Genomic DNA, 24587 nt, shown 5'->3' with positions numbered 1-24587 from the left:
AGAGGCCACGACTGCAGCAGAAGAGGAAGCAGGAGGAGCCAGAGACCTTTCTTGGTTTTTGAGGTGTCTACTACACTGCAGCTCGTGCTTTGCACTTAAATGCCTGGTCATGCAGGTTGTGCTCAGGTTGAGAACGTTTATGCCTCGCTTCAGGCTCTGATTGCACAGCGTGCAAACCACTTGTGTCTTGTCGTCAGCACATTGTCTGAAGAACTGCCACGCCAGGGAACTCCTTGGAGCTGGCTTTGGTGTGCTCGGTCCCTTGCTGCGGTGGGCAGTAGCAGGCGTACTGTCTAGAGGACGGCCGCTCCGCTTTTGCACCCTGCTCCCTCTTATGCTGTGCTGGTGGCTCTGTGCGACCACCTCCTCTTCCTCCGAACTACATCGGTCACTCACATGACCTTGATTCCATGTGGGGTCGAGGACCTCATCGTCCTCCACATCATCTTCCAAACAGTCTTCACCCCTGCCTTCCTTGTCGGTCTGCACACTTTCGAAAGCCCCAGCAGTTGGCACCTGTGTTTCGTCATCATCCGAGATGTGCTGCAATGGTCCTCCCATGTACTCATCTTGAAAGATAAGTGGTTGGGCATCGGTGCACTCAATCTCTTCCATTTCTGGGGCAGGGCTAGGTGGATGGCCCTGGGAAACCCTGCTAACAGAGTCATCAAAAAGTAGAAGAGACTGCTGCATGACTTGGGGCTCAGACTGTTCGGCTGATTTGCAAGGGGGTGAGGTGAAAGATTGATGGACATCGGCTGCAGGTGCCAACTGTGGTCTTTCAGCAGGAGACTGGGTGGGAGACAATGTGAAGGAACTGGATCAACTGTCAGCAACCCAATCTACAGGGAGTGCAGAATTATTAGGCAAATGAGTATTTTGACCACATCATCCTCTTTATGCATGTTGTCTTACTCCAAGCTGTATAGGCTCGAAAGCCTACTACCAATTAAGCATATTAGGTGATGTGCATCTCTGTAATGAGAAGGGGTGTGGTCTAATGACATCAACACCCTATATCAGGTGTGCATAATTATTAGGCAACATCCATTCCTTTGGCAAAATGGGTCAATAGAAGGACTTGACAGGCTCAGAAAAGTCTAAAATAGTGAGATATCTTGCAGAGGGATGCAGCACTCTTAAAATTGCAAAGCTTCTGAAGCGTGATCATCGAACAATCAAGCGTTTCATTCAAAATAGTCAACAGGGTCGCAAGAAGCGTGTGGAAAAACCAAGGCGCAAAATAACTGCCCATGAACTGAGAAAAGTCAAGCGTGCAGCTGCCAAGATGCCACTTGCCACCAGTTTGGCCATATTTCAGATGCAACATCACTGGAGTGCCCAAAAGCACAAGGTGTGCAATACTCAGAGACATGGCCAAGGTAAGAAAGGCTGAAAGACGACCACCACTGAACAAGACACACAAGCTGAAACGTCAAGACTGGGCCAAGAAATATCTCAAGACTGATTTTTCTAAGGTTTTATGGACTGATGAAATGAGAGTGAGTCTTGATGGGCCAGATGGATGGGCCCGTGGCTGGATTGGTAAAGGGCAGAGAGCTCCAGTCCGACTCAGACGCCAGCAAGGTGGAAGTGGAGTACTGGTTTGGGCTGGTATCATCAAAGATGAGCTTGTGGGGCCTTTTCGGGTTGAGGATGGAGTCAAGCTCAACTCCCAGTCCTACTGCCAGTTTCTGGAAGACACCTTCTTCAAGCAGTGGTACAGGAAGAAGTCTGCATCCTTCAAGAAAAACATGATTTTCATGCAGGACAATGCTCCATCACACGCGTCCAAGTACTCCACAGCGTGGCTGGCAAGAAAGGGTATAAAAGAAGAAAATCTAATGACATGGCCTCCTTGTTCACCTGAGCTGAACCCCATTGAGAACCTGTGGTCCATCATCAAATGTGAGATTTACAAGGAGGGAAAACAGTACACCTCTCTGAACAGTGTCTGGGAGGCTGTGGTTTCTGCTGCACGCAATGTTGATGGTGAACAGATCAAAACACTGACAGAATCCATGGATGGCAGGCTTTTGAGTGTCCTTGCAAAGAAAGGTGGCTATATTGGTCACTGATTTGTTTTTGTTTTGTTTTTGAATGTCAGAAATGTATATTTGTGAATGTTGAGATGTTATATTGGTTTTACTGGTAAAAATAAATAATTGAAATGGGTATATATTTGTTTTTTGTTAACCGCCTCACGTCCGCCCATAGGATATAAACGTCCTATGGGTGGACGTCTATTTCTGACAGCACGTTTTAAAACGTCCTGTCAGAAATAGCAGCTGCACGCTAATCGTGCAGCTGCTGATCGGGTTGCCCGCTGTCAGTGACAGCAGGGCAACCCAGAGATAAGGCAGGGACAGTGCCCAGGTGTCCCTGCCTTCACGATCGCTGCAGACACAGCGCTCACCGAGCGCTGTGTCTGCAGAGCAGGAAGCGCTGTGCGCTTCCTGTTCCGGCCCGGCGGTCATGTGACCGCCGGGACCGGAGAGTGCAGGGGCTGTGTGAGGTCTCTCAGAGACCTCGATCAGCCCTGCTGTGAGGCTGTACAGCGCAGGATTGCTGCTGTACAGCCTCTATAGGGGTGCATTTCCACTGTAACTGGGGCTACTATGTCAGCCCCAGTTACAGGAGAAATCAACAGTGAAAAAAAAAAAAAAAAGTTAAGTAAATGTCCCCCAGAGGTCTTGTATGACCATATGGGGGACGAAAAGTGTAAAATAAAATAAAAATAAAATAAAGTGTTGAAAAAATAAAATAAAAAAAAGGTTCACATGTAAAAAAAAAAAAAATCCCAAGTAAGGAATAAAAAAAAAAAAAAAAAATAGAAAAAATAAAATAAAATAGACATATTTAGTATTGCCGCGTCCGTAAAAAACAGCTCTATAAAAATATCACATGACCTAACCCCTCGGGTGAACACCGTAAAAAATAAATAAAAAAAACTGTGTCAAAACAAGCAATTTTTGTCACCTTGCATCACAAAAGGTGCAACACCAAGTGATCAAAAACGCGTATGTCCCACAAAATGGTACCAATAAAACCGTCACCTCATCCCGCAAAAAATGAGCCCCTACATAAGAAAATCTCTCAAAAAATAAAAAAACTATAGCTCTTAGAACATGGAGACACTAAAACATCATTTTTTTGGTTTCAAAAATGCTATTATTGTGTTAAAGTGAAACAAATAAAAAAAAGTATACATATTATGTATTGCCGCGTCCGTACAAACCAGCTCTATAAAAATATCACATGACCTAACCCCTCGGGTGAACACCGTAAAAAAAAAAAAAAAAAAACTGTGTCAAAACAAGCAATTTTTGTCACCTTGCATCACAAAAGGTGCAACACCAAGTGATCAAAAACGCGTATGTCCCACAAAATAGTACCAATAAAACCGTCACCTCATCCCGCAAAAAATGAGCCCCTACATAAGAAAATCTCTCAAAAAATAAAAAAACTATAGCTCTCAGACCATGGACACATTAAAACATAATTTTTTGGTTTCAAAAATGCTATTATTGTGTAAAACTTTAATAAATGAGAAAAAGTATACATATTAGGTATCGCCACGTCCGTAACAATCTGCTCTATAAAAATGTCACTTGACTGAACCCCTCAGGTGAACGCTGTAAAAATAAATAAATAGAAACTGTGCTAAAACAACCAATTTTTTGGTCACCTTGCCCCATAAAGTGTTATAATGAATGATCAAAAAATCATATGTACCCAAAAATAGTACTAATAAAACTGGCACCTTATCCCCTAGTTTCCAAAATGGGGTCACTTCTTGGGAGTTTCTACTGTAAGGGTGCATCAGGGGGCTTCAAATGGGACATGGCATCTAAAAACCATGTGGAGTTCCTTTCCTTCTGCGCCCTGCCGTGTGCCCATACAGCAGTTTACGACCACATGTGGGGTGTTTCTGTAAACCGCAGAATCTGGGTAATAAATATTGAGTTTTGTTTGGCTGTTAACCATCGATGTGTTAAAGAAAAAAATTGATTAAAATGGAAAATCTGCCAAAAAAGTGAAATTTAAAAATTTGATCTCCATTTTCCTTTAATTCTTGTGGAACGCCTAAAGGGTTAACAAAGTTTGTAAAATCGGTTTTGAATACCTTGAGGGGTGTAGTTTCTACAATGGGGTCATTTATGGGGGTATCCACTATGTAGGCCCCACAAAGTGACTTCAGACCTGAACTGGTCCTTATAAAGTGGGTTTTGGCAATTTTCTTACAAATTTGAAGAATTGCTTCTAAACTTCTAAGCCTTCTAACGTCCTAAAAAAATAAAATGACATTTCTAAAATGATGCCAACATAAAGTAGACATATGGGAAATGTTAAATAATAACTATTTTATGAGGTATCACTTTCTGTTTTGAAAGCAGAGAAATTGAAATTTAGAAAATTGCGAATTTTTCAAATTTTTGGGTAAATTTGGGATTTTTTCATAAATAAAGGTGAAATATTTTGACTCAAATTTATGACTATCATGAAGTACAATGTGTCACGAGAAAACAATCTCTGAATGACTTGGATAAATAAAGGTGTTCCAAAGTTATTACCACATAAAGTGAGATATGTCAGTTTTGCAAAATTTGGCCTGGTCAAGAAGGGGGCAAAGGGCCCAGATGGGAAGTGGTTAAGTTGCCTAATAATTATGCACAGTAATAGTCACCTGCACACACAGATATCCCCCTAAAATAGCTAAAACTAAAAACAAACTAAAAACTACTTCCAAAAATATTCAGCTTTGATATTAATGAGTTTTTTGGGTTCATTGAGAACATGGTTGTTGTTCAATAATAAAATTAATCCTCAAAAATACAACTTCCCTAATAATTCTGCACTCCCTGTACAGGGTGGGCCATTTATATGGATACACCTTAATAAAATGGGAATGGTTGGTGATATTAACTTCCTGTTTGTGGCACATTAGTATATGTGAGGGGGGAAACTTTTCAAGATGGGTGGTGACCATGGCGGCCATTTTGAAGTCGGCCATTTTGAATCCAACTTTTGTTTTTTCAATAGGAAGAGGGTCATGTGACACATCAAACTTATTGGGAATTTCACAAGAAAAACAATGGTGATTGGTTTTAACGTAACTTTATTCTTTCATGAGTTATTTACAAGTTTCTGACCACTTATAAAATGTGTTCAATGTGCTGCCCATTGTGTTGGATTGTCAATGCAACCCTCCTCTCCCACTCTTCACACACTGATAGCAACACTGCAGGAGAAATGCTAACACAGGCTTCCAGTATCCGTAGTTTTAGGTGCTGCACATCTCGTATCTTCGCAGCATAGACGATTGCCTTCAGACAATACGAGATGTGCAGCACCTGAAACTACGGATACTGGAATCCTGTGCTAGCATTTCTCCTGCGGTGTTGCTATCAGTGTGTGAAGAGTGGGAGAAAAGTTTTGCATTGACAATCCAACACAATGGGCAGCACATTGAACACATTTTATAAGTGGTCAGAAACTTGTAAATAACTCATGAAAGAATAAAGTTACGTTAAAACCAAGCACACCATTGTGTTTCTTGTGAAATTCCCAATAAGTTTGATGTGTCACATGATCCTCTTCCTATTGAAAAAACAAAAGTTGGATTCAAAATGGCCGACTTCAAAATGGCCACCATGGTCACCACCCACCTTGAAAAGTTTCCCCCCTCACATATACTAATGTGCCACAAACAGGAAGTTAATATCAAAGAAAAAGACACAAATGCAATAGCACTCTGCAACCAGCACTCCGCCCTGCCTCCATGCTGGATGTTGAATGAGGCATTGGTGTACATTTTGGCCAAAGCGTAATAAGCCACTCACCACGTCAAGGTCGCCTCTATGAGTGGTCCCTAACACTACTTCCTACCTGTTTATGGGCCATGACAGCTACACAAAGTCCAGGGAGCGCAGGTACAGCATGAACGCCAGGCACACTCTGCTTTTAACCCCGTCCGGTGCCGTTACAGCTTTCATCGGATCCAGGGATGCAAGTACCAACATGCATGCTGAGCCCACTATATACTTCTCCTGGAGCCAAATGGCTACTGGTAGGTGCTATATAAGCAGACTCAGTTTTATACTGACTTTAAAACCAGCCTCCAGGGCAGATTAACTGGTCAGGTGTGCATGACTGCATGGAGATCGCCACGCCTCCAATATATACTACAAAGAAAAAATGTGGGGGATTCAATCAGCACAACCCTATATGCAGGTGCACATCGCTATGGCAAAATACATATACAAAGAAAAAGACACAAATGCAATAGCACTCTGCAACCAGCACTCCGCCCTGCCTCCATGCTGGATGTTGAATGAGGCATTGGTGTACATTTTGGCCAAAGCATAATAAGCCACTCACCACGTCAAGGTCGCCTCTATGAGTGGTCCCTAACACTAGTTCCTACCTGTTTATGGGCCATGACAGCCACACAAAGTCCAGGGAGTGCAGGTACAGCATGAACGCCAGGCACACTCTGCTTTTAACCCCGTCCGGTGCCGTTACAGCTTTCATCGGATCCAGGGATGCAAGTGCCAACATGCATGCTGAGCCCACTATATACTTCTCCTGGAGCCAAATGGCTACTGTTAGGCCCTGGTAGGAAGTTAATATCACCAACCATTCCCATTTTATTAAGGTGTATCCATATAAATGGCCCACCCTGTACTATCGCCTGTACTTGTTCAGGCCTCACCATTCGTAGAGCAGCATTAGGCCCGACCAAATACCGCTGCAGGTTTTGTCGCCTACTCGCACCTGAGGAAGGGGTTTCACTTGTGCGTGTAGCTGGCACAGATCGACCACATCCTCTCCCTGCAACAGGAGCTCCACCAGAAGCACCACGACCTGGGCCACGTCCCTTATTTGACGCTCTCCTCATATTTTTTGAATTTAGGATCTTGCCCTAAATGGGTGTTTAATTAATAGTAGAAAAGAACAACAGTATGTAAAGATTGTATCTCACACGGCCTGAACCAGACTACGCCTCAATTAAAGATTTATTTGCACAAAATGGCTGTATTTCAAATTGCTGTATTTCAAATGCCTAATTCAAACCCCTGTATGTAAAGGTGGTATCTCACAGGGCCTGAACCTCTGTAGGCCTGAAGTAAATATATCTTTGCACAAAATGGCTGTATTTCAAATGGCTGCATTTCAAATGCCTGATTCAAACCCCTGTATGTAGAGGTGGTATCTCACACGGTCTGAACCAGTGTAGGCCTGAAGTAAATATATCTTTGCACAAAATGGCTGTATTTCAAATTGCTGTATTACAAATGCCTAATTCAAACCCCTGTATGTAGAGGTGGTATCTCAGAGGGCCTGAACCTCTCTAGGCCTGAAGTAAATATATCTTTGCACAAAAAGGCTGTATTTCCAATGGCTGTATTTCAAATGCCTAATTCAAACCCCTGTATGTAGAGGGAGTATCTCAGAAGGCCTGAACCTCTGTAGGCCTGCAGTAAATATATCTTTGCACAAAATGGCTGTATTTCAAATGCCTAATTCAAACCCCTGCATGTAGAGGTAGTATCTCAGAGGGCCTGAACCTCTGTCGGCCTGCAGTAAATATATCTTTGCACAAAATGGCTGCATTTCAAATGGCTGTATTTCAAATGCCTGATTCAAACCCCGGTATGTAGGGGGGTATCTCACACGGTCTGAACCAGTGTAGGCCTGAAGTAAATATATCTTTGCACAAAATGGCTGTATTTCAAATGGCTGTATTTCAAATGCCTAATTCAAACCCCTGTATGTAGAGGGGGTATCTCACAGGGCCTGAACCAGTGTAGGCCTGAATTCAATATTGGTGCACCAAATGGCGGTATTTATAATCTCTGAATGTAACCCAAATGAATTAAGGGTGTATCTCACAATGACATCTGCATCAAAGGCTGCCAACTAAATTTTTTGTGCCCAAATGAGTGTTTGTTTAAAAACTGAATTTGACAGCAGTATATAAGCCTGTAATTTCACACGTGCTGATGCTGCAAGGCCTGAAAATACTGTTTTTTGTCAAGAGTGTGTTTTTCAAACCCTAGAAAATGATGGGTGTATTTCTACCTTAAATTGCACACTGACTAATACAGATGTTGTAGATTGCCAAAAAAGTCTTTTTTTGCTAACATAATATGAAAGCTGTATATATTAAACTTAAATTTAACACTTGCAGATCTGGAAAATACAGTTTTTTGAAAAAAAAATAGTGTTTTTCAAACCCCAGAAAATGATGGGTCTATTTCTACCTTAAAGAGGACCTTTCACCGATTCTTACCCTATGAACTAAGTATACAGATATGTAGAGCGGCGCCCGGGGATCTCACTGCACTTACTATTATCCCCGGGCGCCACTCCGTTCTCCTGCTATGTCCTCCGGTATCTCCGCTCACTAAGTTATAGTAGGCGGAGATACCAGTCCCTAAGTTATGGTAGGCGGAGTCTGCCCTAGCGCTGGCCAATCGCAGCGCAGAGCTCACAGCCTGGGAGGTTATTTTCTCCCAGGCTGTGAGCTCTGCAATGCAATTGACCAGCGCTAGGGCAGACTCCGCCTACTATAACTTAGGGAACGGAGATACCGGAGGGCATAGCAGGAGAACGGAGCGGCGCCCGGGGATAATAGTAAGTGCAGTGAGATCCCCGGGCGCCGCTCCACATGTCTGTATACTTAGTTCATAGGGTAAGAATCAGTGAAAGGTCCTCTTTAAATTGCACACTGACTAATCCAGATGTTGTAGATTGCCAAAAAAAAGTCTTTTTTTGCTAACAGAATATGAAAGCTGTATATATTAAACTTGAATTTAACACTTGCAGATCTGGAAAATATTGTTTTTTGAAAAAAAAAAAAAAGTGTGTTTTAAAACCCCAGAAAATGATAGGTGTATTTCTACCTTAAATTGCACACTGACTAATCCAGATGTTGTAGTTTGCCCCCCAAAAATGGTGATTTGCAATGTCCCAAAAGCTTAGATGCAGTGCTGGTGCACTGAGCATGCATAAAATGGCCGCCGCCACCCACCTAACTAACAGAATTCTAAAAGTTTGTATTTTTTGGTCAATGAGCTCAGAGTAGGGTAAAACGATTGTGCCCTGCACCCACACAACTATTTGTCTGTAGATCGCTGAGTTAGATTCTCTCCTATTCTCTCCCTGAAATCACAAGTCCAGCAGAATCCTCTCCCTACACTTGTAACAGCAGAGTGACGTGCAGCGCTACGTGACCCAAGCTTATATAGAGCCTGGGTCACATGCTGCTCTGGCCAATCACAGCCATGCCATTAGTAGGCATGGCTGTGATGGCCTCTTGGGGCAAGTAGTATGACGCTTGTTGATTGGCTGCTGTGCAGCCTTTCAAAAAGCTCCGGGAAAGCACCGAACCCAAACTTTTACGGAAATGTTCGGGTCCGAGGTCCAAAAATCCTTAAGTTCGGTACGAACCCGAACTTTACAGTTCGGGTTTGCTCAACCCTACTCCTGATGAATCTTTATGAAAAAATGCGTTGAGCCTTGTTTAGACACAATGTGTGGGAGTTCTAGCTAGTTATAGGTCAGGTAGTTAGGTTTTGGGGTGTTGGATATTTAGGGTCAGCCACTATAACCATGTGACTGGTAACCCTACTGATACCAATTGAGTTTGGGTTTAGTGCCCTCCAGCTGCACGGACTGCAGCGTTAGTGGGACACCTACTATATATACAAACCCTTTCTCCTTCCCTATTCCCCCTCTTTCCCCTGTACTTTGTCTTAAGTACTACCTAACATTAACTTTTGGGCTTGCACCGTTCTCACCTGACTTAACCAGTCAGTTGATAATTTGGTCACCCACCATTATTATTTGACTGTGCTGCCCATGTGGCGCTTGTATGGCAACACCGTTATTTTTATGGCTTGGTAATTCATACAAATAGACATGATATATATGGTCTTAGTCTTCTGTTCATCTTGTAAGCCATCCAGCCTGCAAGCACCACTTTGTTTATTTATCTTTGCCCTTTTTTTGCATCTTTGTGAGGTTTTTCTACACACTTCTTTTTATTTAGTATTTATTTATTTTATTTAGTATCTAATAAAGTTTGATATTTTAGCACCTCTCACTTCAGTGATACCAAAACCAGCAGTGCATTCAAAAATGAGGAGAAGTAGTATCTGTTATTTATGCTTTCTTTCTTTTTATGATACACACCTGGTTTTGGTTTCCAAAACGGCATCAGGAAACCTGACTGTATGGCCGTACCCTTATTGCAATGAAACGCAGATGATATTCAGTCTGGCTGAGTAATTCTTACACTCTAAATTGTATTTCTGCTAATGCACCCAAATCATGAAATTGCTGTAAAATGCATGTCCAATGTCCTAGAAATTGTATCTCTGTGGGTTTTTTTATTTTCAGCATTCAATGTTGTCCTGTTATCACAACATGTACCCCCGGGGTCTATATGCAGCTCAAGAGGCAGATATCACCATTCTACTAGTTAACAAGATGAGACTTCTTTCTGTAGTCTGTGGTTTTATTAACCGGCAGTAGATAAGGTAAACTATAAGAAAATGAACATTCAAGAACTGAATATACAGCACAATATACACAAAACTTATGCAAAAACTTTAATTAATCCCTTACCAACGATACTTTAGTAAGAGACACACAATGTGCAGCTGCTCCTTCCATGGGGTGAAGGGAAAAAAGGAAGTGGGTGCCTGTCTCTTTCCCAGAAAGCACTGTGAGCAGGAAGTCAGGTGACCTAATGAATATGCATAGTTTAACAAGGCAGAAGATGCACTTACAGCTAAAGGTCACTAGATGGTGCTGAAGGCACACATATGAACACACACATTAACAAACTATGCAATAGTTAGTGAAGGGAAGACAGTACAAATGTTATTTGTACTCTGATGCTAAGGATCATTTGACAGAAGTTTAATGCGGCAATTCTCATTGATAATCAGTCCACACTTTAAAAGTGTTTTCCAAGACTTTAATACTGATGACCTCTCTTCTGCATAGCACATCAATATCTGATCAGTGGGGGTTCAACACCGTGGAACCCCCACCAATCAGCTGTTTGAGAAGGCACCAGCTCTCCTGTGAGCGTCATGGCCTTCCGCATGCTTACCAAGCACAGCATCGTACATTGTATACTGGCTGTGCTTGGTATCACGTTCAGCCCCACTCACTTGAATAGGGCTGAGCTGCGCATAGGCCATGTGACCAATGAATGTGTCATCACTTGCCTAGGGAAAACTGTGTAAAGGCTGCAGCAATACTGCGAGCGCCGCTCCCTTTTCAATCAGCTAATCGGCAGATGTCCCTGGTGTCAGACTCCCACCAATCAGATCCTGAGGATAAGTCATCAGTATTAAAGTCTCAGAAAGCCCCTTTAATGATAATAGAGGTTGCATTGTGATTAATTTGGTTATACTGTTTTACACCAGTACTACTAAATATTATGATGATCCATAAACAAATATTTACTTAGATGTGCTAGATTAGGCATTCAATCATGCAAACATGCAAATCGTTCTATTGAGTGTTCTACTTGCTGGAAAAGTTGCATTACAAGCATCTATTTTGAAAGTTCCTAAACATTCACCATGGTTTTGGGGGATCAAGGGGCAGAGCTGTAGCTAAGCTTTCTATCACTTGAGGAGAAGGTCTAGGTTACTGCCCTAGCTCTGTATTTAAATAACCTAACCAAGAAAAAGTGGCTTGTTGACCCCACCTAAACATCCCGACACTCAGCACATACCAGGTTGAAATTCCCTTTGAGGGCTTATCTCATCAAATCCAAACTCTTTCATTTGATATCCACCATGGCTTCAGAGACCGCCAACAAACTGCTGATTTTCAAGGTGCAGTCAGCTGTATATTTCAGCTTTTATAGTGGTACATGTACAGCCCAAGTGGATCTCTAAAAGAGGGGATGTCACCTCCCGAGCCTAATAGGGCAAATGGACAGAGGCAGTCCTGATGGAGCAACTCCTTTTAAGGTATTATCCCACTTAGGACATTTATGGCATATTGATTAGATATGCCATAAATGTCTGATAGACGTTGGTCCCACATCTCAGTCCCCCTCCTATATCAAGAATGGGGCCTTGTCGTGAATGGAGAGCGAGGCCTTTCAAATAGAGTCTGAAGCCTAATTTCAATACTGTGTGCTCTTCTATCTGAAGATAGATAATTCTATATTTATGTGTTCTTAAAGGTTAAAAATAGACATACCTGTAGGTGGAAATAGTGTGAAAAAGAAAATGAATTGAATTGACTGGTGTTTGAAAATAACATTTCAAGTATATACTGCATTTTATGTTTTTTTAGGTCATCACCATGCGAGATTACATTCCCAAAATTCTGGGTCTCTCAGCTTTTCAAAAATATATTGGCAGTTACCAAGGATACAATGAAAACATCAATCCCTCAATTTCTAATATATTTTCTACAGCAGCTTTTCGTTTTGGCCATGCCACTATTCCTCCAGTTGTGCACAGATTAGATTCTCAGTACAGAGAACACCCACAGTACCCAAGTCTTCTACTGAATGAAGTATTTTTCCGCCCCTGGAGGATAATAAAAGAAGGTAATTCACAGCTTTAATAAACATTAAACATTTTATATTTTGCACTGCTAGGCAACCAATAGTGCCTGCCTCTCCTATGACCTAGAAGCTCCAACATTCTCATTTAGAATGCCAAGGCAATGGGTACCCGTTGCTGACTGTTCTTCCTTTACTGCTGACTCCTGTTGCTAACTATGCCTCCTGTACTACCGACACATGTTGCTGGTTTTGTCTTTGACAATGCATGTGTTTAACCCTTGGACTTCCACCTTATACCTGCTGTCTCATCCCACTCTCTCCACATCCTCATAACCATTGCTGACTAACTGTTGCTGACTTTAACCTGGTTAATCACTACACCTCTGATATTATTATGCTCTGCCATGATCTGGCAATTCCCTGGTAAAGACCAGATCCTTGTATAGGGATACAAAGTTAAAGGCTGAATATAAAGGAATCTTTTAGACCCCACTATTCCGGAATAGCCAGCACAAATTTGAGTGGGTCAGAGTTTTACTGGGTTAACATGGGTCATTCTCAGTGCAAATTGATGATTGGCCAGTGGGTGATTGAAATACAATATCATGCTCCTTCACTGGCTGAGGGCAATTGTGTGGTAAAGTTAGCCTTGGATCATCACAAACAGTAATTTTGTAGCTTAGTTCTCCTCTCCCCGTGGAGACATATGTAGGATTTTTAAGATCGTTTCAGGCCATTTTTAAGATCATCAGTGGTGAAGTCTGGGATAAGGTGTTCTGCCTGGTAAGGCTCCAGTAAAAACAGATGAAGAAACTGTGGTACTGGTCATCATCACTCCATAAACTACAATAACATAAGTGCCTCTATTTTCTTTTTAATAGAAAACACCTCCATAAAATAAAGAGCTTATATCTATAAAAATGCTGTTTTATGAAAACATCAGACTGCAAATTTTATTACATTTTTCCATTTAGCTTGATGAATTTAATATGATAAAATGGCTAAATACAACACATTTTTTTCAATATTACAACTTTGCTGTATTATAATTCTAATGAATAAATGTTTCTATCTCGTCTATTAAAACATAATTACAAATTATAATAATTAATTAGTAAGTAAAATGGATAAATGTGCAGTTAATATTGTTACATTCATGTTTTGTTTGTTTGTTTTTTGTACAAAAGCAAAAACAAATAACCACATGCCGCAATAACTAGATTGTGTTCACATCTATATTTTGGTGGGTTGTGTCAGATGCCATTGGTGTCCATCAGGTAATGGATCCTACACTGCCATTATTTTCCTTGTTCTGCGCCTATGATTGAGTAGAATAATGCAGAAGTCAGCATAGCCTTATCTACTTTATTGATTTTTATAGCGCCAACATATTCCACAGCTCTGTGCAGATTGTCATCACTCACACCAGTTCCTGTCCCCCATTAAAGAAGATTTGTAACCCCTCCCAACATGTCTGTTTTAGTAAATACTTTCATTCCCCATATAATAACTAGTGATGAGCGGCAGGGGTCATATTCGAATTTGCGATATTTTGCGAATATTTTGTAGAATATTCATCGAATATTTGCGAATTCGAATATTCGTTAGGAGTAGTGTTGATTGCGAATTTTCATAATGCAAATTTTCGTAATGAGAATCAATGAGATCGTGAAAACTCAGATCCGATGGTATATTCTAACCCCCAGGCATTCCCATGGTGACGGGGTCGCTTGTCGGGGAGGAGTATGCCAAAGTGGAACAACTGTACAGATAAAACAAAAAAAAGACGAATATTCTAGAAAACAAATATATTAGTTTTTTAGAATATTCGTAATATTCAAAAACAAAAATATATAGCAATATAGCGAATATTCGAAAAGAAATTAGCTAATATAGTGCTATAATCTTCTTTGTCTAATAGTTGCAATTCTTTTCTCATCTGAAGTTCAGATTGGAAAAAAATTACAACTGTTAAAAAAAACATAGCACTATATTAGCTAAATTGTTCTACATTCTGTTTTTTTCGAATATTCGCTATATTGCTATATATTCTTGTTTTAGAATATTACGAATATTCGAAAAACAAATATATAGCACTATATCGAATATATTTGTTTTTTAGAATATTCGTCTTTTTTTCCATCTGAAGTCATGATTCCTCCCTGCTTAAATTACTTATAGTGGGTTTTTTTTCAGATGGAAAAAAGGTGTTTTACTTGGAATTTTTTTATTTACATTTTTTTTAAACTTTTTTTTAACCATTTAATAGTACCACAAAAGTGGACTATAATAGGCAATCTTTTGATCTCTTCTAAAATACATTGCATTATTACTGTACTGAAATGTATTTTAATGTCAGTGCTATACCGACATTCACCAGCAGGCTGCGCCACAGAGGTGCAGCCTTCTGTGACATGCTAAAGGAAGGCCTGGGGCCTTTACTACGCCCTGGCCTGCATGCACCGACATCAGCACCCTGCAATCTTATTTACGGGGTACCGATAGGAGACAGGGAGTCTGCTTCCTCTGTAACTGCTTGCATGCAGCTGGCGCTATTGTCCATGCCATTTAAGGGGTGGAAAATCCAGAATTAATGCTCCTGCCAGTCTGGGCAGTTAGGGCAGGAGTGTGGCTCACACGTTACAGCCATGCCCCCAATCTCCACTGCACAGGTGACCCGTGCAGAGCTTAGAGTAGGCTGCAGTAAAAAGACTCCGGCCAAGCTTAAGATCCCTTAGGAACTGCCGTAAAAAAAATAAAGAAAATAGATTATTGGTGGTCACTAGAGATGAGCGAATCAAAGTTGACAAAGTGGAATTTGATCCGAATTTGATCCGAATTTTGCACAGAATCCGAATTTCCTCCCGCTTAGTGGTAACTGTAAGGGATCGTTTGCTTCACCAGACAAGGGTTTGAATGTCCAAACTCGTGCTTCATTCAGGATACTTCTGCCAATACAGGTAATGAAGTCGCAGCTTGTCTAACCACGTGTGACATCCACACCAAATAATAAACACTTGCCCGGCTAGGCTCTAACTAATACATAAAACGTATCTCCCTGACTGACCTACATAAGATTGTTCACACTCCATCTCAGATGCGCCTTTCTCAGCCAATCTTCCATCAGCCTGCAGGCTGTAGCAAAACCAGTATGTCTGGGGAACTACGGCTCAGAAGTCCGCCTGACTCTGTCCGTCCGACCCTCTTACGCAGGCGGTGCTTGGTCCCCCAAACTTCAGGCTATTCCAAGCCTTGTGGCCTCTCCGCTTCTCTGACTGAGACCACACACACAGAGCCTCAGCAGAACTCTGTCTCAGAATCACCCCCCCCCCCTCTCTCGCTGGGGATTACTTTATCCCCAGGTGATTACGGCACCTGGTCTTACTTCAGGCATGGTGATTGTGGGGAAGATACAGAAATACCCTGACATATATCTCCCCCAACAGCTATGAGGCCTGTCACTGCCTCACATAACGAATCGCATTTTTTCCTAAAATGGCTGCTGCAAGTGTGAGGACATGGAGCAAGGAACTCTGGGAACGAGGGATCACCCACAATGCCATGCATGCAGCCAATAAACAGCCAGTCCTGTTATGTCATAGCCAGTGTTCCCTCTAAGCTGCGCGGGTGGGCGGCCGCGCAGCAATTTTTGTGGCCCCGCTCACAATTTTATAACGCCCGCTCACTCAGCTGTGCCGGCCCCCAGCTGATTCCCCTGTCTGTTTTGCTGGCTGACGCCGCCCGCCGCACGGTCAGTTCATTTACAATACCTGACTGTGGGCTGCCGGTGGGCGGTGGCTAGTATTCAAATAGGGGGGCGGAGTTTTGGACCGGCCGGAGGCAGAGAGGGAGTGCGTGCTGTGCGGCGCAGGCTGAGTTCACGTGACGTCACGTCACGTCACGTCACGCTACGCTACGCTACGCTGCATCTGAGTACCCTGCGCGCCTGGCCGCCTGCTAGCTGGTGATGGTAAGGTGAGGGCATATAAAAAAAGAAGTATGAACCCACCCCTGTCCCACAGTGTTACGAATCCTCTGTTGTCCCCTGTATTACCCTGATACCCCTCAGTTATATAATATATCTGAGGGGTATCAGGGTAAATTATACAGGGGGTAATATAACTAGGGGTATCAGGGTACATGAGGGGTAATATAACTGAGGAGGGCTAGGCTACTATCAGACATTATACAGGGGTAATATAACTTATCTTACCCCTCACCCCTGTATTATGTCCCTGATAGCCCTCCTCACTTATATTACCCCTGTATAATGTACCCTGATAGATACCCCTTAGTTATAATACCCCTGTATAATGTACCCTGATACCCCTCAGTTATATAATATAACTGAGGGGTATCAGGTTAAATTATACAGGGCGGGGTAATATAACTAAGGGGTATCAGTGTACATTATTATACAGGGGTAATATAACTAAGGGGTATCAGGGGACATTATTATACAGGGGTAATATAACTTAGGAGGGCTATCAGGGGACATTATACAGAGGTAATATAACTTATATTACCCCTGTATAATGTCCTTGATAGCCCTCCTCAGTTATATTACCCCTGTATAGTGTACCCTGATACCCCTTAGTTATATTACCCCCTGTATAATGTACCCTGATACCCCTTAGTTATATTACCCCCTGTATAATGTACCCTGATACCCCTCAGTTATATAATATAACTGAGGGGTATCAGGTTAAAATATACAGGGCGGGGTAATATAACTAAGGGGTATCAGTGTACATTATTATACAGGGGTAATATAACTAAGGGGTATCAGGGGACATTATTATACAGGGGTAATATAACTTATATTACCCCTGTATAGTGTACCCTGATACCCCTTAGTTATATTACCCCCTGTATAATTTACCTGATACCCCTCAGTTATATTACCCCTGTATAATGTCCCCCATAACAGTGTGTGTTATCCACAGGTCCCCCATAACAATGTGTCATCCACAGATCCCCCAAATTATTTTAAAAACCTGCTGTTTCTCTAGATGACCTTATGTTTATGGTAGTGGTAATAGAGTCTCAATGGTCTATAAAAGCAGCTACACTATTTTTACAGACCTTTGGGACTCTATTAACACTACTATTAACTATTAACATAAGGTCATCTAGACGAAAAAGCAGGTTTTTAAAATTCTTATTTTTCCCATTTAGGTGTTAGAGCAATCTAATTAAAGTTATGTTTTAACACCTAAAGAGAAAGAAAAAATAAATAAAAACCTACGGTTTCTCTAGATGACCTTATGTTGATAGTAGTGTTAATAGAGTTTCAATGCTTTGTAAAAAATAGTGTAGCTGCTTTTATAGACCCTTGAGACTCTATTACCACTACTATCAACATAAGGTCATCTAGAGAAACAGCAGCTTTTTTTTTAATTATTTTTTTCCTTTAGGTATTAAAGCAATCAAATGAAAGTTATGTTTTAACATAAGGGTCAGAAACTGGGTTTTGTTTAGCCTCTTGGTTATTAGTTTTTCTATGTAAGTTCTCTGGAACAAAGATTTTTTTTCCCTGTATGGGTTATATATGGAGAGCAATGTCCAGTGATAACAGAGAGGACTATACTGTATATTGTACGGGATGGTGCAGGGGTTATACTGTATATTGTACGGGATGGTGCAGGGGTTATACTGTATTGTATGGGATGGCGCAGAGGTTTGTATGCTCTTTGAAGTGACAATTATCTTAGGTTTTCCTATCGCCCACATTTGATGGCGCTGTGCCCAGCTCTGAGCCGACCCCGCTCAGCAGCTGCGAAGGCTTAGAGGGAACACTGGTCATAGCCCTATAAATAGCCTCAGCCATCTTGGATTCAGCCATTTTCCAGTGTACTTAGTGTAGGCAGAGACGTCGGCAGTCGCTAGGGACAGTGGTAGAAAAGGCTTAAAAACTTTTATTTTGCTGTATAGAAGTTCAAGGAAAGGATAGGGAGGAATCAATCCACAGTATTGAACCAGAACAGGGTTCAGTAGGGGAGGTTACAGCCTGGGTAATAGGAACAATCCTATTACACCTTGCTGCGCTGACTGCGGATCCAAATTGCCATTATACAGCTCTGTAATTCCAGCAAACCGCTCTTGTTATTGGGGTGCAAGTGCTGTTTGATACAGCCATTAACAGGGTTTAGTACAAGGAAATATGTATACGTATTATTTGCCCTATGTTTTAAAGCATTTTTTGGCTTGTGTTAGTGGGGGAAAAAAGGGCTTATTAGCCGTCGTGTTTGTAAGTGAGAAAATTACAGCCCTTTTTGTCGTGTATTAGTGGCACAAAAATATATATTATTTGCCATTCAGCGGTGCAGTTATATGTTCTAAATCCCTTTTTGCCGTGTATTAGTGGCAAAAAAATACCAGTATATTTTATTTGGAGTTCAGCGGTGCAGTTATCTGTTCTAAAGCCCTTTTTGGCATGTATTAGTGGCAAAAAATATATACTGTATTATTTGCCGTTCAGCGGTGCAGTTATATGTTCTAAAGCCTTTTGTGGCATGTATAAGTGGAAAAAAATAAGGGCCTATTTGCCGTTCAGCGGTGCAGTTATATGTTCTAAAGCCCTTTTTGGCGTGTATTAGTGAAAAAAAAAGGGCTTATTAGCTGTTGTGTGGTGAAGCGAGAAAATTACAGACTTTTTTGGGGTGTTTTAATTTCCTTTTTATTTATTTATTTGATCTAACAGTATGTCACATAGTAACATAGTAACTATGACAGACAGAGAAGTGCCAGGCCCTGCACAGGGGAGTGGCAGAGGCCTAAATGTTTTTGGCACAGGCAAAGGTCACAGCATAGTATGGGGGCGTGGCAGCAGGAGTCACAGGAAGAGGCCTGAGCTCCTGGTGTCATCTAGTGGTTGTGTCTTGACTCGGTCATCCACTTCGTCCCAAGTGACATCAGACACCCCCAGCCAAGTCGGTGGGTTCGTCAAGCACAACCCTTAGGGCTCTTTCACACAAGCGGATGCCGTGCGTGGTATCTGCTGCATGAAAGACAGCTAAGCCCCGCTCTGGACAACAGAGACGTGGAGAATTAAAATGATTGATAATGCTCTGTGCCTCTCTGTGATCTTTTTACTACAAAATCACGGTGACAACTTTATCTCACTGTGATTTTGTAGTAAAAAGGTCACAGAGAGGCACGGAGCATTATCAATCATGTTAATGCTCCATGTCTCTGCTGTGCAGAGTGGGGCTGTGCTGTCTTTCACGCAGCGGATTACACGCAATGCATCCGCTCGTGTGAAAGAGCCCTTAGTTGGCATGGCCCTGTGCCCTCACCTGTCCTCAACCTGCCTTTGTCCTTTTCTGTTCCCTCAGCCAGACAAGTATTATATGCTGTGGGCTCAGCTCCACTATATAGCGAGGACGAGCTACTGGAAGACAGTCAGCAGCTACTGACCAAGATGTGCAGGAGACATCTGCCACTTTCTCCGGTCCAGATATTCTATACACAGCTAGGTCGTTTATCTGCCCAAGCGACAGCAGAGGAGCAGGAGAAGCATGAGGAGTTAGAGGGCGACGACGAAGATGACACAGATGACCCAAACAGACCATGGCAGTATACAGTGGAGATGGAGGCACGAGTCCCTTGCGCAAATGGCCAGATACATGCGAAGATGCTTGCGTGGTGACAGCTGCATTATCACCATTCGGCAGAGAGATGACTTCTGGTTCTCCACAATATTTGACTGTTGCTACTGGTCCAAAATAGGGGCCTATTTTACATCTTCAGACAGGGATGAAAAACGCAACTACTATCGGCACATCCTTTGTAATCAGTTGGTCGCTGCCTACGTACATCATCGTCCATCCTCATGAAGGTCTAACTGAGGGGACACTCTGAGCTCGAGCTCACTGCTATGACTGTAGGAGGGGTGTACAGGATCAGCACCAGCTCCATCAGCAGCAACTTAAGTCTTGAGTCTTTGATTTTTCTTCAGCCGCCTACTGAAGAAACTTCCCAGCAGCAGCAGGACATGGAGCAGAATTTGAACCAGCAGGTGGTAGCATACTTAGACTGTACCCTGTCACCTAAGATCCAAGATCCCCTGGACTATTTGGCAGCCAAACTTGAATCGTCTGTTGCGGGGCCACTATTGTGACTCTGCATGCTGTTGCCACCCTCACTAATCTGTTACGGGGTCACTAGTGTCACTGCTTGGCGGTGTTCACATCATCATTTATTTTCATTTATTTTTCCATTCTTCTGATGTGTCAGAAGAACAGAAAAATAAAAATAAAGAAATGTATCCTGTCTTTGGAGCATCCTTAAGACCTCTATCACAAGGTCAGTATTTTGCATCAGGATTTGATCATGATTTGGAAGCCAAAAACAGGAGTGGGTCAAAAACACAAGAGACTTGTGTGAAATATTCCCATTATATTCTATCTCTATTTTGGACCCACTCCTGTTTTTGCCTTACCAAAACTAACCAAATACTGATGGGAAAAAAACTGACCAAATACTGACAATGCAGGACTTCTTTTCCATCTGAATAAAGCTGATATCAGACTCAAATGGCCAAAACACATGCAAATTGAGCATGAGGCCTCTATGACACGGTCAGTATTTTGCATCAGGATTTGATTATGATTTGTAAGCCAAAAGCAGGAGCGGGTCCAAAACACAGAACAGATGCAAATATTTCCATCACATTTTATCTGTGTTTTGGATCCACTCCTGTTTTTGCCTTACAAATACTGATCAAATGATGACCAAATACTGACCGTATGAGGGAGGATGCTGAAAACACAGGATCCGCTTTCAGAAGAAGGGAAAAATAAAAAGTGATGTCAACATAGCCTTACTGCTGACCCCCTCATTACTCTGTCACAGGGCCACTAGTTGGATCTTAGGCCACTGCAAGGTTCAGTCCATGCTGATAAATTAAACCTGACGCTAACATTGATCTGTGAGGCTGAGTTCGCACTTCAGTTATTTGGTCAGTTACGTCTATCAGTTTCTGTGAGCCCAATTCATGAGCCAAGCCTACTTTTGGATTAGGTATCATGAATAGATCTGCACCTGTTCTGAGGGTCTGACCTGCACCCACTTTTGGCTGACAACAAATAATGAGAATTACTGACCAAATAAATGAAGTGTGAACTAAGCCTAATAGTGACGCACAATCATTCTACAGCTAACAAACTATTCAAAAGCATGTGTTCGCACTGCCACCACATGGATTAAAAAAACATGGTGGCCTGCATACATTAGTATAAATGACTTGCCTGTCAGTCTGACACAAACTGTTTTGCTACGCATGTTGATTAGCTATGCATGTTGCATGCACACTGATGTACACTAACATACACTCTCCCTGCAATTTAACTGCAGGCCAGGATAGATTTGATTTTATCTCGATTCAAGACAAATTAATTCATTAAAAAAAAAAAAAAAAATTTCTTAGCGAAATTCTGCAAAGCTTCCGAATCGAATTTTTGAAAACTTCACTCATCTCTAGTAATAAACCATCTCTGACTTCTCTATGGGCTGTAGATGGCTCTCTATTACTGCAGCTGCATGATCTGCATGCAAGCACAACAAGGATGTTCAGAAACATCCTTACAGAATTACACGTGGACCTGCCAGACATTTACAGAAATCCATTGGTCTGGAAATAGATGACACATTGATTTATCAAACTAGTAAATAAATAAGTAAAAAATAATGTTCTATCATAGGATCTACAACTGCAATGGCATGGGTTATCACAGAGACATACGCTATCAAAGACAATGAATGGCTCCCCGGATCAAACCTGCTGTGGCACCTGTTGCGCTCATCTTTAAAGGGACACTGACAGGGCCAAAAAGCATATTAAGGTATATATATGACCGTACAGGTCTTATAAAGTGTATAAGAATCATGTAAGTATCCCCCCTGTCCACCTTATAACTACAGTAATGTGAAGTTTTATAACCTGCTGGAATCGGGTTCAATCTGCCCAAGGGGCGGTGTTTCACCTCAGCTTGCGCCCAGCCAGCCTCGCCACAACTGCCGTTTGAAGCGCCGCCCAGCTCATCAATATTCACTTCGCTGGGCGGCTACTAGTGTCCCCGGCTATCTTCAGCGCATGCGCCCGGCACCCTCACTGGCCGGGATCGCATCGCGCCAGCGCACAGTCTCATTCTCAGAGGCTGCCTCTGAGAATGAGACTGTGCGCAGGCGCGATGCGATCCCGGCCAGTGAGGGTGCCGGGCGCATGCGCTGAAGATAGCCGGGGACACTAGTAGCCGCCCAGCGCCGCCCAGCAAAGTGAATATTGAGCTGGGCGGCGCTTCAAACGGCAGTTGTGGCGAGGCTGGCTGGGCGCAAGCTGAGGTGAAACACCGCCCCTTGGGCAGATTGAACCCGATTCCAGCAGGTTATAAAACTTCACATTACTGTAGTTATAAGGTGGACAGGGGGGATACTTACATGATTCTTATACACTTTATAAGACCTGTACGGTCATATATATACCTTATTATGCTTTTTGGCCCTGTCAGTGTCCCTTTAAAGACGCAACTTTCGCCATACATATATGACAATGGTCGGAAAAGGGTTAAAATGTGAAATAATGACATTTCCATTATAAATATTTAGTGGGTCTGTAGAATACTAATTGGGGCCTGAGAAGAACAACAAGCACCGGAAAAAAACAATCCAAGGAGCAATGCAATATCCAAGGACAAAGCCGAGGCCAGGGCATGGAAAATCAGTATTCAAATCAGGAACAACAGCACAGGGAACTAGGACAGGAAAAGAACCACAATCAACAGGAAATCAATGGCATGATTCCCCAATAAATACCCTGCAAGACCTGATGCCATCTTTGGATTCTGGTTGCCTTTGCAACCTGTCACTATTGTACATTGAGAGCAGAGTGGCCATATTCCAAACTAGTAGGGGAACTGAAGCAGTCGTGGAGAAAGTGTCCAGCTGACTAGTATTCATGCATGACCATCAGCATGATCACAGGACTGAGATGCTGGAATCGGGCAAGGTGATTATATATTTTGCATGGGAAAGTGTCCAGCAGGCCCTGCAGATGGGATTGATTCAACTGAGGAGTATTTAATATTACATTTAGAACTTAGAATCCTAGAGGGGAAGGTAAAGTGGACCAAAGGAAGCAGGAGGGGAAGGGGTGGGGTGATCAAAATTATTTTTTAAAAAGCTGGACAACGTGATTGCAAATATATGTTCCATAGAGGTAGACCCTGTGATTGCTAAGACATTTTAGTGTATAGGGTTAGAGAAACATGGGTTTGGCCTATCCTGCTTCTGCATGGACATGGTGTACTGAGGGACATCCCTCACCATTTGAGTTGGTTCAAGGTATAAGTGGCTCTTTGGGAAGACAGAATCACTTTGGCCTCCTGTCTGACCCAACTCCCACCTTACAAGCATGGGTCCTTTAAGCACGGTGGTTGCTGTCATTTTGGTGGACATAAAATTAGATCATCCTGTGGTGGTCAGGGAATTGTATGAATAGGTTCATTTACTCTATGTATGCTTATTTCCTGCCCTTTTTTTTTTCAAAAACCCTATTTCTAAAAGCCATTAAAATGGCTTTCTAGTTCTACTCTTTTACACATTTATGTTGTGCTTAATTCTCGTATCTTTTCAGGAGGACTCGACCCGTTGATAAGAGGTTTGCTTGGAAAACCTGCAAAACTGCAAACCCCACAAGAAATTATGGATGAAGAGTTAACAGAAAAACTGCTTGTGCTCTCCAATAATGGTTCAATGGATTTGGCATCTCTTAATTTGCAGCGAGGTCGTGACCACGGCTTACCAGGTCAGCTTTCTCTTCAGTCAATGAAAAGGCTCTTTCTAAAGAACAGATCAGTGAGTGGCTGTTGTCAGAACTTTTGTACATTTTCGAAAGGGCTCTCATGAGTTATGTCTGTTCTATTCATTGCTTTTCCACAAACCACTTTAACACCATTCACCTGTACCATTTAAAACCCAACACATGTTCAGATATTTTATTTTTTATGCTCACATTTGTTATTTTCTTTTATAGTGA

General features: G+C 42.2%; 1 protein-coding gene across 1 annotated transcript in view; it reads left to right on the top strand.

Annotated features, from left to right (window-relative positions):
* TPO (thyroid peroxidase) overlaps nucleotides 1-24587 on the top strand; it is a 297193-nt gene that overhangs the window by 173251 nt on the left and 99355 nt on the right. Inside the window, 2 exon segments of the mRNA XM_040429901.1 lie at nucleotides 12334-12592; nucleotides 24186-24356. Coding sequence (XP_040285835.1) covers nucleotides 12334-12592; nucleotides 24186-24356 — 430 coding nt within the window.

This window comes from Bufo bufo, chromosome 4, assembly GCF_905171765.1.
Source record: "Bufo bufo chromosome 4, aBufBuf1.1, whole genome shotgun sequence".
NCBI lineage: Eukaryota > Metazoa > Chordata > Amphibia > Anura > Bufonidae > Bufo > Bufo bufo.
This window is presented reverse-complemented; position numbering and strand designations above follow the sequence as displayed.